Consider the following 15,660-nt stretch of genomic DNA (forward strand, 5'->3'; position numbering starts at 1 on the left):
ATGGAAGCTGACTTGACTTCTGTCTGTTATCTTTTCTGCTTTCTGTCAGCAGCTTCTCTAACACCCACTGCTGTGGCAAACCTTGCTTATCCTGTCTTCCTATGCCACAAAACGTAACCAGATTGGTTTAATTTCTGCAACACCTACGCTGAGAAAGATATTACTAAAAAGCTGTAGAAGAGTCAAGGAACATGTGCTGCGTTCCTTCCAACACCTTGATGAACACTGGATGAACAGAAGTGAAAATACTTTACAAGGAATAAGGCACTTCCCCTCACTTTACAATGCAGTAGGTCACACCAGCTTAGACAGCCTGTACTGACAGCAATTGCCTGCTTTGTTTTGCTTTCCACCACCTTAGCACCCTTTGTGTCAATACATGTAAGAACTGAGCTGCGCAGTGTGAGGAGCCCACCTTACCCTTCTGCTCCAATCTCAGCTAGAAGAGGAGATGCGAAACAGCCTTAGAAGACATCCATCTCCTCTGCACGTGGAAGCCCACAGGACAGCAAGGCACACATCCATAGACCCCAGCACTGCGAGTGTGCTGCCTGACATCAGGCTTCATTGCAATCCTATACACCACACTCCACACCTTTAATTAGTTACAAATGCAAAGGAACTGAAGGACAGATTTCCCACCTAGCTTTGCATTTATTAAAAGGTCACCTCACAGGATTTTTTTCCTGTGAACAGACATCAAAAGCTAATGAAACCTGAACTTCATCATTGCTGTGTACCTTTTCTTTTCAGTTTTCATTTAGAAATGAACTTCCTTTCCCCTTCACGAGATAATCCAGGCTCCCACAAGTGCTTTGCAAGAATGGTTTGGCCAAAAGGGTGAGTTATGCATCCCTTCCTTTTTCTCTTTCCACTGACAGCCATGAAACAGTGTCATACGACAGAGGAATGACACACAGCACAACATAATTCTAGCTGTACGTAGAAAATATAGACCTTAAGGTAGCCACATGTGCTATGCATAGATGCACAAAATACAGACATGTATTTAAAGCAATAAATATGCATGTCAGTTGCACACCTTTTGTGTTCTGCCTAAAACCAGAAATAAATGCATGCATACAAACATCTTTGGGCACAACTTCTTCCAAGTGCAGCACACAAACACATCCTCTAGTGTGCATACAGATGTTCCCCTAGCTACTGCATTGAAAAGAACAATTATGCACATCCCATAACTCAGTGGCAGTAACATGCCATTGCCACTTGTGTGCTCGTGTCTGTATTCTAACACATACCCTACCTCTATGCATGCGAGAAGGCTGGGAATCAATAACCACTTACAGCCCTTCAATCCAACACTGTCAACTTTGTTCCCCTCTGTTTATAGTGACAGACAAGAAGAGTGAAGACAGGGGACACATCAGTATGCAGCGTAGGAGAAGTGGACACTATCAGCATAAGCAACAGACAGGAGCTACTGAATTCAGTAGTGGCTGCTCTTGCCTCCTGCAACAAGCAGAGCTGCCGCTGTCCCAGAAATCTGGTTTATTCCCAGGAAATTGATGCAACCAGATAGAAGAAACCAGAGCAATAACCGAGGGCCATTTTCCTAAAACAACATAATTGTACAAAAAAAAAGATTCGGAAAAAAAATTCAATTCTTATTTGTTTCCTAGGTCTGAGCAATGATCTTGTCTACATAACGATGCACAACATGCTCGGTATAACACCAGAACAACTCGATATCATATCCTGCAGAGAAGACAGCATGAAACTAAATATACTTCAGACACAGCAGGCTACCTTTAAAAATTGTCAAGTTGCTTCGTTGACCTTTTAAAGGGAATGAACATACAAATGCATTACATTTAAGAGCAAGTCAATACCTCAATGAATTTCAACCAATCCTGCAGCATGTGGAATAACCAAAAAGCTGTTGGTCTGACACGAGCTCTAATCATGTACCTCCATCAAAGCTCACAGCCTCACCCACCCAAAATGCTGTCCAAGCATCTCAGAGCTACTCGGTCTCAGCCTACAACATGGCCTTGGTTTTACAGTCCTGAGTTTCTCACTGTATCTATATTCAGAGATCTTCTGCATTATGAACACGTCCCATTACGCCAGGCCTGAATCTCTCCTGGGCAGAGATTGGCATTAATATAAATATAATTATCGTCATTTAATAAATGTATGATGCATGTCACTCTATCTCATTAAATTAACAACAGGAGTGAATTTCGTATTAGTCGTGACAAGGCCCATTTTCAAAGCTGACATTTAATATCACTCCCAGCATAATCATACATCAGGCTTCACAAATTAAAGGATTTGATGTGAGCGAGGGATGATCAAAAACATGAAACCACAGAACCAGTGCTGTAGCTTGCTGCAGATATTCAGCCTATGTAATACATTTACCTACAACTGATGAACCAGCAGAAATTCCAGCCATTTCAGTGCACACGGGGGCTCATGAAAGCATTCCTGATTTAGAAAAACTTCAGCACTTTGACCTCTGGAAGCCCTTCCAATCACCAAAGACAATGGCTTGATCAGAAAAGCGACCTTTCGGTCACTATTTCAGAGCCAGTCTGAGCTGTTTTCAGACTCCATTTACTTCATTCTCCCTCACTAGAAAAGACAAGAGGGCTGCTCGCAAAAGGTCACTGGGAAAATGGTGTCCAGCTGCCTGCTGCAAACTTCCTATGCGCCATCAGACTGCAGGGAACATAAAGCCCATCACATAGCTCATCCAGTGCTTTCATCTTTGGTGGAAAGCAGTAGTATTGGCCACGGTGTTGACTTTAGGTGCCTGTTCACCCAGGTGCAGAACATCTGAAGGTTGTGAGCAAGGTATTGTGTTGCTCAAGCGTGTTTATGCTGCGTTACAGAACTGTCTCCCTTTTTCCCATCACTGCCAATTGGCGATGCATGCATGCATGCCCTGGGCCATCACAACATGGCTGTACAGCCCATTCTCCCCAACCCAGATGACAAGTCAGATCCAACTCTATTACTTCTCAATGCTGGGAAAAAGAACACAAGACAGACAATAATACAATGGAATTGAAGGCATAATATAACAGAAAAAGAAAGCGGCAGAGGAAATATCTTAACAAGTGCTGGTCCTCCATTGTTTTCACACAGAATTAGCATTTCAAATCAAATAAACTACTTAATTCAATTCTCAGCTCCCTCACAAGCTAACAGCATTTTATATTTATCTCCAAGTCAGAACAAGTCTTTCCACTTGTAGCCTGCTGGCCATCAGCTTTTAAAGGAATACTTCCCACTGAGATGCTAACCGTCCTTCTGATCATGTGGCAAAAACATACACATACTTAAAACCCTACTTAGTAAAAGAAGTCATCTCTACCAGGAATAAGCTACTGCAAAATGGACAGTGTTTCAGGGCTTTTTATTCCCATTGTATGTAGCTGTACTCCTCTCACAGACTCATTTGCAATATCGTTTTCAAACTCATTGAAAATCGCCTTTCTCATTTTGTTTCTGAGTGAATCTCTGATTCAATATTCTTGTGTAAGTTCACCTGCTACTTCCAGCACCACCAAAGGAAACTTTTCGCAATAGCCAAGAAGAGGTGGCACGCAGTAAGAGATTTGGTTAGGAATACTTTGGGAAAAACTTATTTAATCCAAGGCAGAACTTAATTGTGAAGTACACCAGGCTTCAGGCGGCTCTTCTCAGAAAGAACTCCTTGGGTTTTAGGTTACATTTCTGATCAGACGTCATAAGAAGAATAGCTTTTTCTTTTCCAGTCATTGCATTGAATTCTTTTTTACTGTCTTTAGTAGCAATTGCCATGAATTTTCAGTTACTTTCTTAGCTTCCCACATCTAATTCCTACATTACTTTGGCTGATACCCTTTTTCCCCTTTTTCTTTTGTTCACAGAGAATTAACCTATGCATTTTTCACCTCAGAATATCTTGATCATGATTAGGTAAATGGCCTCTACCACTGTTTACTCGTATCTGTCAGAATCTCTAGTAAACAATTAGTACTGGCAAAAAGGAAACAGACTAAAAGAAGTGAAATCCACCTCTTGACAATCCATCTATTACATAGATTCTTCATCAGTGTTATGATTCACTGTCCTCTATGCTCTAATTATCACCTTCTCTTTACTATTATACCAAGATGGGTTTTAAACAAATGTGTTCTCAATTCTTGATTAAGCTTTTTTTGGGATATGTAACAGAATCTATTTTAAAAACATTGGTTTTAAAATTTATAATACCTCCGTAATCTTTTTTTTCTTCCTCTTGTGGTCTGCTTTATTTATAATACATCCTCAGTCCTGGACTATTATCCCATATTAAGGGAAAAACATACATGAACACATGTTAATAGAAATGATGCGCTCTGCCCTTATTAAACGTAATTGGGTCATGATCACTGGTGTCTAGGTAACCACCAACTCTCACACCGAAGATTATTTCACCCTTTCCTATCATAGTGTGGTCCAGAATAGAGCTATATTGGATACAACATCTTTTGTACTAGAAAATAATCATCTGTAATGTTCGGAATCTGTAATAGAATTTACTGCTGCCTACACAAAATCTCAGGTACATAACACCTAGACAGAAGTCTCTATGACCACTCTCCTCTATGACCACTGGAAAGCAGTTCGGTTTATCCATCATTTACACAACCATTACCTTTCCATCTTTTCTTCCTTCTCTCAATTTCAGCTCTAAAAAGTTGTTAGATAATAACAATAATACATCTTTCCTTTTCACCAAGAACCGTACGTATCCCATGACACACAACTGCACTCATTTCCACATGCATCATCTAAGCTCCTCTTGGTATCATATTTGTTTGCTTTAAGAAGAAAGTGTGACGCCAAATCACACTTACACTTGTTTATTCCTTTGTCCATTTTTCTAAGTGGAACTCGCTTATGATAATTACTTGGTTGAAAATATTTTAACGATTCCTTGTCTCACTTCAGCAGCTATTCATCAAAGATTAATATTCTATACTCCAGAAGCTGCCTGTCTTGAGTGTCTGAGAGTAAAAGAAATACTGCAAAACATCAGCACTTGGATGTCTCCAAATTCTCCTTCTCTCACAACTATGAGTAGCCAACAACTTCTTTGATCTCTACTGTCTTCAGCTCGTTCACCTCTCATCTGTCCCCACTTATAGTATGTATGTGAATCACTTTTTAATTGTCCCTAATGTCTGCATTTCCATAGGCTGTGTGCTGTAATTTCTCTTTTCTGACCATGCATCTTCACTTGCAGATAGCCACCATCTGGCATCACATGCATCAAAAATTTCTTCCTTGGACAAAAATTAGAATATAGCAGGTTTCTCTTTGTCATCCATATGTGGTATACAACAGAGCCTCTTACCTAAAGATAAGCCATGAAGCTCCAGAAATATCATGTCTAAACATATTGCCTTCTCTGCCTCATAGATTACCCAGCACAAGCAACCTCTTTCATCTGTAAGTTTATCACATTCAGAAACACATATTTCTCCTCCGTTATTCAGAATTAAAGTGTTTGCAATTCAGTTTGGTTTAATTTACTTTGGAAATGAGTTAAGCCAAATTTAATTAAGGCCACCTTAATTCTGATTCAGAGTGTTGACATGTGGCTTAATGTGGTTTAGCACAGGACTTTCCACTTGCTCCTTTAGCTAATTCAGAGGTACTTACCTGCACATTCTCATACAAACTATTATAGAATTCAGCCTGTTTTAATTAATTATCAAAACAGAAAGGTAACTTGGTTGCATTGTAAGTATTTTTAAGAGAAGAACCTGCAAGTTACTAAATCTCTCTTTAAACCAACAGAGAAAAAACTAGAGTACATCTGAAAATAGCAGGCAGACGAATTCAAATTCGTACAAGGAAATAATATTTAGCACTTTCTGATCCCTGGAACAAAATATCAGGGGACCAGATGGATTTCCAATCATGTGATGCTCTCAAATCCAGTCTGAATTCTTTCTTCTATGAAAAATCTTACACAAACACGAGGGTTTGGTACAAAGCTGCCTATGTAGTATAGGAGGTCAAAACCAGAAGAGCTGATGGTTCTCTCTGGGACCATAAGCTGAAATAAGTGTTGTGGAAGAAGGGAAAGAGGAAAGACAATGCTATCAGTACAGGAGCTTAGCACATATGAAAAAAAAAATATAAATCTCAATTGGGAACATAAAAAAGGAAAGACCAAAGAGACAAGAACTGGATGAGAAAAAAAAAGAAGAAGAAAGGATGCACCTACAGATTTCAAAGTTGGCAAGAATGAATAGAGTTAGTTTGATTTCTTTTTGACAAGACCAAGGGACCTACGATTGGATCATCCATGAATAAAGACAACAGTGGATGTGGCAGAGAACAGCAGATTAAAGAACCTGGGAGCTACAGCAGCTGTGAGAAGTACAGTGCAGAAATCAGTGGAGGGACAGAATGGAGGAGGAAGTGAGATTAAATTTCAATATATAGTTTACATTCAATATTGGACAGCATATCCAATACCACTAATATCACTAGTATGAACTAGTGGAGTTCACTGCTGCAGGAAATCCCGTGTGGGAAAATATTACGAAAGGGGACAGAAAAGTGCCATAATTATCAACAGAGAAAGTTGCTCATTATCATTACCACACCCTCGAAATAATCAGGCCTCATGCTGCAGCATATGAAGCAGAAAGGAGGCAGGTCAGGTGGGCCGGTAGGATTATTTCTTCTTTTCCATGTCTTAGTGTAATTGAATCAGTTGCACTACAGCCTGGTTTTGTTCTCTTAGGAGCCACGAGGAACCAAACACTGTATGAGACAGGATACCTGATCATATGGACCAATGGTCTGATCCAGCATGGCAAATGTTATGATGCTAAGAGGGGTAAAAATCAATCTTCGCAGAAAATCCTGTGTATAAAAGACTTTGAAATTTAGATGCTTCTAAAATCCATGCAGAGTAAAAGACAAACGTGGCTCCTCTAGCCTGTGCTTTTGCAACCTCCCATTCTTATTTGCCATGCCTGAGGAGTTCATGATTAGACTATGAGCTTCATCAAAGGGCAATTTTCAGCTGCCAAATAGATTTGTACAATAAATCCACATGGGACCAGATTAACAAGCAAGAGAGACATCAGAAATCAAAAACCTAGCCGCTGTAATTCCACTGAAAACTTGAAAGGATGATGTGCAATGATATTTAGACTTTTAAAGAGACACTGCCAGAATACTACAGCTAGTTTTCATTAGGAATTTTGCTTTTCTGTCTCACATCCTTCCCAAGAGTTCTTTTCATTAGCAGACTTAAATCCCACTTATATTCAAGGCTGCACCGTTCAGAACTGTTCAGTGGGCTTCAGAAAGAGTAACATTTCATCCAAAGTGCAGCATCTTTTCCATGCAACCATAAATTAATTAATTGCAAATGAATTTTTTGATTCTAACATCTAAGTTGTCTGGGTTTGCAATGTCAGCACCTGGGAATCTTCGATCTAATCCCATCCACAACTCCCAGAAAATGGGTATGACTGAATACTTGCATTTCTGATTCCATGTAGTCTGGCTTTTTATTTCCTAGGGAAATAAAAAAAAAAAGCTTCTAGGGAAGCAGCTCGATAACTCTTTCCAATCTGTACCTACTACCACCTTTCTTCCCAAGAGTATGGGAAGACTGGGCTGCAACCAAGCATCTAGAAAGGTTTAGAAGTAGTTGAGGGAGAAAACAAACAAACAAAACAGGTATCAGCTGTTTATGGTATATTGGAAGGGGAAAAAAGAGAAATATCAGCATTCAGAAATGTACAGAATCAAGGTAACATCTGTTTTCCTTTCCTGGGTCCCACAGAATCTGCTGTGTTCCTTGGTTTAACAAATAAACCAGCTGCTAACTAGGAGATGCTCACATCATTTGCAAGTAAAAGGAAAGAAACGCAGGGATTTGTTGGAACAAGCCCTTTAAGACTAAGCCCCAAACAGAAGTGGTAAACATCAGAGCTACAGCAACTGATCGATTATATACAGTAGTGGAAAAGAGTTGAGAGAAAGAGGGGAGCACATGATGGCTCTGCTTTGCTGTTCCAAATACATCCATGTCTAGTGTACCTCCACAGAACTAGATGCTTCCAACTCTGCAAAGTCAGATCTACAATGACCTCATCCCATCATTACTTTCTGTTGTGCTGAAGAAAAAAAAAAAAACAAAACCTAAAAAACACCACTAACAACAAAACACAAAGCAATTACAAACCACAACAAGGGAGGGAACCTGTTCTCCAGTTACACTGACAGACAGCCCTCGATAATCTATCAACAACAGAGACAAAGGAACTGATTTAAGATGCTATTACTTCCAAAGGGCTCAGATTGTGCTACTCTGTTTATTTAGGAGTTGGAGAAGTCGAGATCCTATTTGATCAGCTTTGAAATTGGTTCCAAAAGGCTGAGAAGTCAGCTGATTTTTCATTTCTCTGTAGTTCAAGGCCATATACATTTCTCCTTTTGTTTATATCAACAAAATCCGAGTAAGGATATAACACTCATTTTTTCTGCCAAGTCCGTGGAGAGTTCTCATCCAAGACTTTGCTCATCTGACTCAATCCAGCCTAAGAGGACCAGAAAATACAGGTTTGTGGCTGCAAGCCACAAGCCCTGGTGCTGTGCTTGCAGACTAATCATTATGTTGCTCTGGCCATCCAAGGAAGATGAATGCTCACCGTTTCCTGGTTGTTTTGCTCTTTCCCATGTGCCTTTGCTCATTTCCTAAATGCCATTAACCTTTATATTGTTGCATTAAGTGAAATCATCAAGACTAAAAGGTACCATTAGAATATCTTGAAAACTGAATCACAATTTACTGAAAAGGATTGGTGGGCACAAAAGGAGCATGAAAATACGGAAAACAGGATGCAAACGTTTGCAATGGGCAACAACTAAAGAAAACACAATGAGCAGAAAACCTTAATTTAATCCTTCACTCCTTAGATTACTACAAGATAACTATTTGTTTTTCTCTTATACTTCTCTTACAATTACAGCTGCTTCCAATTTGAATCACTTTGGACCAGAACTGGAAGCAGAACTATTTAGAAAAAAAAAACAAAAAAACATTCTTCTATATTTCTTAGCATCTGCTTTTGAATGACGTGCCCAGGCCTCAGAGGGTTCACTAGATGCACGTTTTAGAGATGATTTTTTGGATAGAAACTTCTGGATGCTTGTGAAACTTACTCATACTTAGGAAAAGTGTAAAACGTGGGAGACAATGGAAACCAGAAATAGGAAAAGCCTCAGATTTCAAAGATGATGTAAACAATTTACTGGAATGCTCATCAGAAAGCCCAGAATAAACTCCATCTCTTTTCATTTCCCTTCTGCAAGTACTTATCAAATACGCTCTGTGGCAAGAACATTGCTGCAACCATTTCTGTTGGTGCCTGAATACTGGCATGAGTCCAAATTAAAATTATTTGCAAGTTTGTGCACTAGGCATCCAATTACAAGAATGATATACAAGAATATCATTGCTTCTGTATGCCAGTAAGACAACATTATGCGACTGCAAACTCCCTCAAAACAACCCAATTTCTGACTATCGACTGTAATAAACTGCTTATGAATAAGGCATACATAAAAATTCCACAGAAATATAATATGTGATACGCAATAATAAGGAAGATAAAGAAAATCTTTCATTGCCTATAGATAACTATAAAGAAACAGAACTGCAATTTCAGGGACAAATGATGTATTAGTAACAATTTGGTTATTTTGGACAGAAATGGGTCAAACCAGAGCAGTCCACCTCTGAAAGAGTAGCAAGAGGAAAGGCTTTCATCTTGGCATACTGCTTTATTTCTGCCACACTTTCACGGCAATTCACTGGTTCATTACTTGTATAAAATAATTCAGTAAATGCTAGCCAGGTTACAGGGGATGGATAATGGCAGCTCTTCCCATTTATTAGACTCTCATCTCTGCAGTTACTGTATAAGGGGCCAGGATGCAGAGCTTTTCATCCAGTTCTGCTACCCGTTTATCAGCAGCTCCGTCCTTTTATCCCTCAGCATTTAAGTACTTCCATCTCCGAAATACAAACTATTGGCTCTTATCTAACAAGAAAGTTATCTTGGTTTTATGCCAGTATAGCATAGGAAAAACAAAAAAATGCAATTTATTAACCTTCTAAACAGAACGAGACAGACTTCAGCAAGATGGCACATGATTTGTGGAACACACGTTACATGACTAATGTCACATCCTCGCTCACACGAAGATGGCTCACAGAACCTTCAGGGACATTCACTCTCACAATTTATCTGGGGTGAGTTTTGTAGAGATGGGGGCTTCTAATTGTTAGACAGGCCATGACTTTTGACAGTTACTCTGGCCAGGCTCCACCTGCCAATTGCTGCCGTTACATCAGGCACAATTTTACCTCTAATTTCTCCTACTGTAAATGACTGGAGAGAATGCAAGCAAAATCAAATCAAACCAACCAACCAACCAACAAAACAACATCAGTTTTTCCTCACCTCTAGCTTGCTTTACCAGTTCAGTGAATTGAGTAGTTGGACTCAAAAGAAGAAAAACTTTTCCAACATGAAGATGGGTTCTATGGAAGAGCGTTCCTGAAATTCCCCAAATCCTCCTTTCAAAGGTGTTTTGAACAACTATCAACAATTTCTTATGAACGTATGGCCACTCTGCTCGGTGCTGCTCTCCCTGATTCCATCATCTCTGCAAATGGATGGCTTTTCCCTCTCATCAAGTCGGATAATAAAAGTTGGGGCATTCAATTCCCCTCATTCAGAAGCATTAGACTGGACAGAATTAATTTTTTCTCTTGACTCTCCCAAAGACTTTCTTCAAAAAGGGATCCACGTCACCAGTAAAATCTCCTTCAAAGGGTACTGTCAAAATATCTGGAATAATTTAAAAACTCATTTGTTACTCCTTGTTGCGTGTATCCCTTTGAAGCAAGAAGCTGAAGTCTATTTACATCAGTACTTCATCTCCTCTACCAGGCACAACATGTCAAGGAAAATGCCTTTCCAACACCACATGTACTGAGAGAGCACGGAGCTGAGTTTTGAGATTTGCCATGTTTCTACTATATCTGTTTTGGAACGCAAATGTATACATGGCTCAAAATACATCAAACTCATAGGATGGTGAATACAGTTAGTAATCTGAACATCCCAGTGCAGTACGTTACTACAGGCGTCTTAACTAGTCAGCCAAGAATCAAGAAGAATAAAGTGTAGTACAATAGGATATGGTAAAACAAAGAGCTATGCCAGTTTAAAAATGAATCACACTGAAGAAACTTAGGAGAATATCCATATGCGTCAGTGCAGATTTGATTCTTTTGGGCCAATATTTGCTCCCGATTGTACTGAATAGAGCTTTCTATGGCACAGCCTTATATTCAGTATTCTGCAAACCAAATAAGACAAGATGGCTCAACAAAATCCTGCAAAAGGAGGACAGTAATACAAACCTGGAGGGCAATAGGTCCAGTGAGGGAGTTAATACAGACTGCATTCACACTGGGAGAGAAATGATAGGCAGTTTCTGATTACTTTTTGATTGTGAGATTGTAAACTGGTAGAAGTAGGAAGGAGAATTCCTTGTTGAAATGGACTGCTTTGTTTTAGGCAGCTTTCAAATGGAGACACTGCTGTTCTAAGACTCAATTGGACAATCCAGACAAAATCAAAGAGAGTCTGGATTTTTTTTCCCCTTCTTTTCTTCTTCTTTATGTTGAATAAAACCTTAGATAAGATCAATAGTTTCTTTAGTTTTATGTTTCTCTTCCTTAAGGGTAGATGGCTTATTGCATTTCCATTGATCACACAGACAGGGAGATTCAACAAAGACAAGTCATCTTTTCTTTTGCTCTCATTTCTGCCCTCCCCCCATACCCATTTGAAATCAAATGACTTTTAATCGAGGCTGGGGTCACAACTGTTTCTCATTTACATATCACTAGTAACAAATTCATGCCTTATTTTTCACTCACTAAACTGCTTTAGAAATGAAAGTCACATTTCTATACATGATATGCCACACACCGTGCAATCGAAAAACTTTAGGAACTTCTTTTCTGGGCCTCTCTATCAGACAGGTTACCTCAGCCCTCCTACAACATTGCTCTGTGGTGAGAGGGGGCTTACCTGACAGCCCTGTGTATTTAATATTTAAGCTTCTTACAGTCTCTACAAAGCCTTCCTCTGTTTTTTCCTAAATCCTTTGCAAACTCCCTATCAGATATGTGCAACTTCAAGCACAAGAAGTTTGTATCTCAGTTTACAGTCAGCAAAGCAGCTACATTCACCATTATTTTCACCATTTTCAAGAAGGAAGAAAGTCAAAGATCAGGATCCAGAACTGCTACCAACACCATTAGAAGCCTGACCACCAGCTTACTGAGTGGTGGTGCACTTGGGAGAACGTTGCATAAAACATTTTAGATCTGCTGGCACAACTTATGCAAACTTGGGTTGAAAATACTGAAGGAAGTAGAGAACAAATCATTAGACACTGATATAACCTGATGTCCAACTGCTTTTAGATGTTACTCAGATTATCTAGGAAATGAGTTAAATTCTCCATGGAGATCACTAGGAGTTTTGCCACTGACATTAGTCAAGGTAGAATTTCTCCCCACTGTCTGAAGGAAATTTAAAACCCCACCACAACCTGTGGTACCTATTGCACCCCATCAGCACTTCTCAGAGTAGGGAGCACCAGGTGTAATGCTCAGGGCAGTTATATTCTCTTTCTTTAAACCATCTTCAGATATTTCTTCTGCCTTTTCTATCTAAGAAATGATGTGAGTATAGTAGAGCACTGTTAAAACAGTAGCTGAGTACTTGCTGGCCACATTCTATGGAATGTAAAAGGATTAACATAGAACTTGCAAAGAATAATTTGAACGTCTTATTAATTGTTATTTGTAACAATGGCTTTTTCCTTAAGGGTCTTTTCGGATCCTTAACCACATATTAATGCTGTATAGATAAGGATTGCTCCCTAGTGGGAGAAATAAGGTGGAGCACAGAATCCCTTCCATGGAAAGCAACAGGTTTGGGAAAGGAACAAAAAGAATTCACCAACTGAGCAAGTGGAGAATTATGTACAGCTAAATACAATTACCAGAGCTCAAACCATGTACTTAAAAAGTGCCAAGAGGCTCCTGTCTCTGATGCACTCAGCACAAGTACAGCCCTTCCCACAGTATCTGGAACATCATTTGGTAAGAAATTTAGCTCCATTTAGTTCACAGTTAAAGCTGTGGCTTCAGCTCATAGATGAGCTACCTTTGGCTGTCAGTAACAAACTCCAAGTGCAGAATTCTCAGTGCAGGCTCTTAAGTTTAGCCAAGCAAATGCCCAGATAGACTGCAACAGGAAGTGTACGACTCCTAATATTCATGTTAATTACCTCAGATCTACTGTGAATACCATTATAAAGACACAGTCTGTATCATCTCAAAAACACTCCTTCATTCAGCTCAATATTTTTGGCATTAGACTGGAATTTCTTTTTATTTCACTGTCAAATGAAACCTCGTAGCAAGGAACCTACTTCCCTGGCATGGAAGATTAAAAGTGAAGGATCGTGGAAGGATTTAACTGAGAAGAAACTCAGTAGAATGGCTACACTTATATTATAGAAGGAAGCTGGCAATACCAAACAGCATAAAAACAGCACTCTCTATTCTCCCAAGCTCATTAGACACACATTAGAAGGAGTGTGCCATGTAGTTCTTTGGAAGAGGTACTTACTTTGTAGAGACCATGGCTGCAGCCGCAGTACGTGCTCTCCATGGTGTAGCTCCTCAGCACACCCATTTCTTGCCATACCACCACCCGGGCTGTTGACTCGCGGGACTTTTCTACAAGGAAGCTGCAGCTGTTCATGACAAATGCAGGGGCCACTTTGTCCAGGATTTTAGGAAGAGTCTATAAGAAAGTATCAGCAATGAGAAAATGAATCAAACAGATGTACATGCATTTATATCACAAATACATCTACAAGAGGCCTATGCTGTTTAAAGCGCGTATCACCAAAGCTACCTGTAGAAACTGTCACTGTGATAGTTCCAGTTAGTGCCAAACTGGACTCATCTTCATCCCAAGTGAAATCTTCATATTCTAATGTTTTGTTGTGTTTGTTTGTTTTTTTGTCCCCAGTCACAGACAAAAATGCTGTAAGTACATTTGGTACATCCCATCCAAAATGATGTCTTTGCACATCCTATAGTTTTGGACTGCTGAAGTCACTTATGAAGCTTTATTTTTTAAGCTGCTTCAACATTAACTACATTTTCCTGTTCTGCCTAGAGGGCTGCAGTCATAGCTCAGCGCACAATGTTTCCATTCTTTCCTTTCCAGCTCCTCCTCACAATTTGACAAGGGATTCAGCTATAGGAGGAATTTTGTTTGAACACAGCACACAGCAAAGAAGGGGAATGCATAATCCCACTGAAGGTCACAGATAATTATAGGAAAATAGAGCTTAGCATTTAACTATCTTGCATTGTGAAATAAACCAAACTATTCTCATCTGGGATCAAATGGTACATTGAATGCACTCTGTATAGAAAGCGGCAATAAAGAGTAAATATGAAAATTCAGTAAAATTAGCTCTGAGTGATTTTCTTATTCTAGAAATCATTTTTCTCAACAGCAGCCTATAAACACTGCTAATACACAGCGCTATCAAATATTTCTATCAGTGTGGATGCAACACTTCTTCATGCTAACTGTAAAAGTATATACTAGATACCTTAACACTAGGTGTACTCGGTGTAGAAATTGGGCATTTACATACAAAAGCACATATGTGCATATAAACCTTTGTGCTTGCATCCCAGTACATGCCCAAAGACCATCCAGTGAAGAGCTTGTAAAATAAGAACGTTCATTATTTCTTTGATGACAGCTTTCTTAAACTTCTGAATGGAATGGAATCATACAGAAGGAGTTTCTGCTCATTGCTAATGGCATTGACCCTCAAATTTCATTCAGTTTGGGCAGTGAAAGCCAACCAGCTAATTTCACTTTCCAATAACAATCAGTGAAACTGATTGATTCTAAGCAATTCTAGTTCCACTCTGTTGAGCTTTACATCACAGTTCTGTACAGGACTGCTTGGTTTCATCAAAATTGAGAAAATAACATTTAATAGCTGGTCTTCTCTTAAAGGATGACTGACGCAGAAGATAAAATCTTTGGCCTAAACTGTTCTGCAATATCCACTGCAAACATCATAATCATACATACCTCTGTAATAAGAAAGTAAATGTTATTTTCAGCATATCCAATCTATAGCTATGAATGGACCCTACCAGTTCTGTAAGGTACAGACATAAAGATCTATAAGGTCCATTCATCAGCAGAAAAAAACCTTGTGAACAGATAACTGGAACAAAGTGAGAGATTACATTTCAAACCTGAGACCAGCATGAGCCTAACTCTTAAGTCAAGATCTACAGTGTGCTATTAAGAACTACAGCATTCCTTTTCCTGGGAGAATACCGAACAGAGGAATCTTTAAAATTGATTACTTGCTCTGAACTAAACATCCACTGCTTCTGAATTGCCCTCAAAGTACAATTTGCTGCAAAATATTATGATTCCGAGCAACACATCCAGGTTTTCCTGGAGCTGGGTTAAAAATAAAGCA

General features: G+C 39.3%; 1 protein-coding gene across 1 annotated transcript in view; it reads right to left on the minus strand.

The window, feature by feature from the left end:
• Positions 1–15,660, minus strand: part of LOC146759253 (cytosolic carboxypeptidase 4-like) — a 203,896-nt gene that overhangs the window by 45,827 nt on the left and 142,409 nt on the right. The window contains exon 5 of the mRNA XM_085510194.1: positions 13,758–13,934. Within this exon, the coding sequence (XP_085366320.1) occupies positions 13,758–13,934 (177 nt within the window). The remainder of the gene's footprint in view (positions 1–13,757; positions 13,935–15,660) is intronic.

Source organism: Coturnix japonica, chromosome 10, assembly GCF_054131305.1.
Source record: "Coturnix japonica strain WE chromosome 10, WE-NBRP24, whole genome shotgun sequence".
Classification (NCBI taxonomy): domain Eukaryota; kingdom Metazoa; phylum Chordata; class Aves; order Galliformes; family Phasianidae; genus Coturnix; species Coturnix japonica.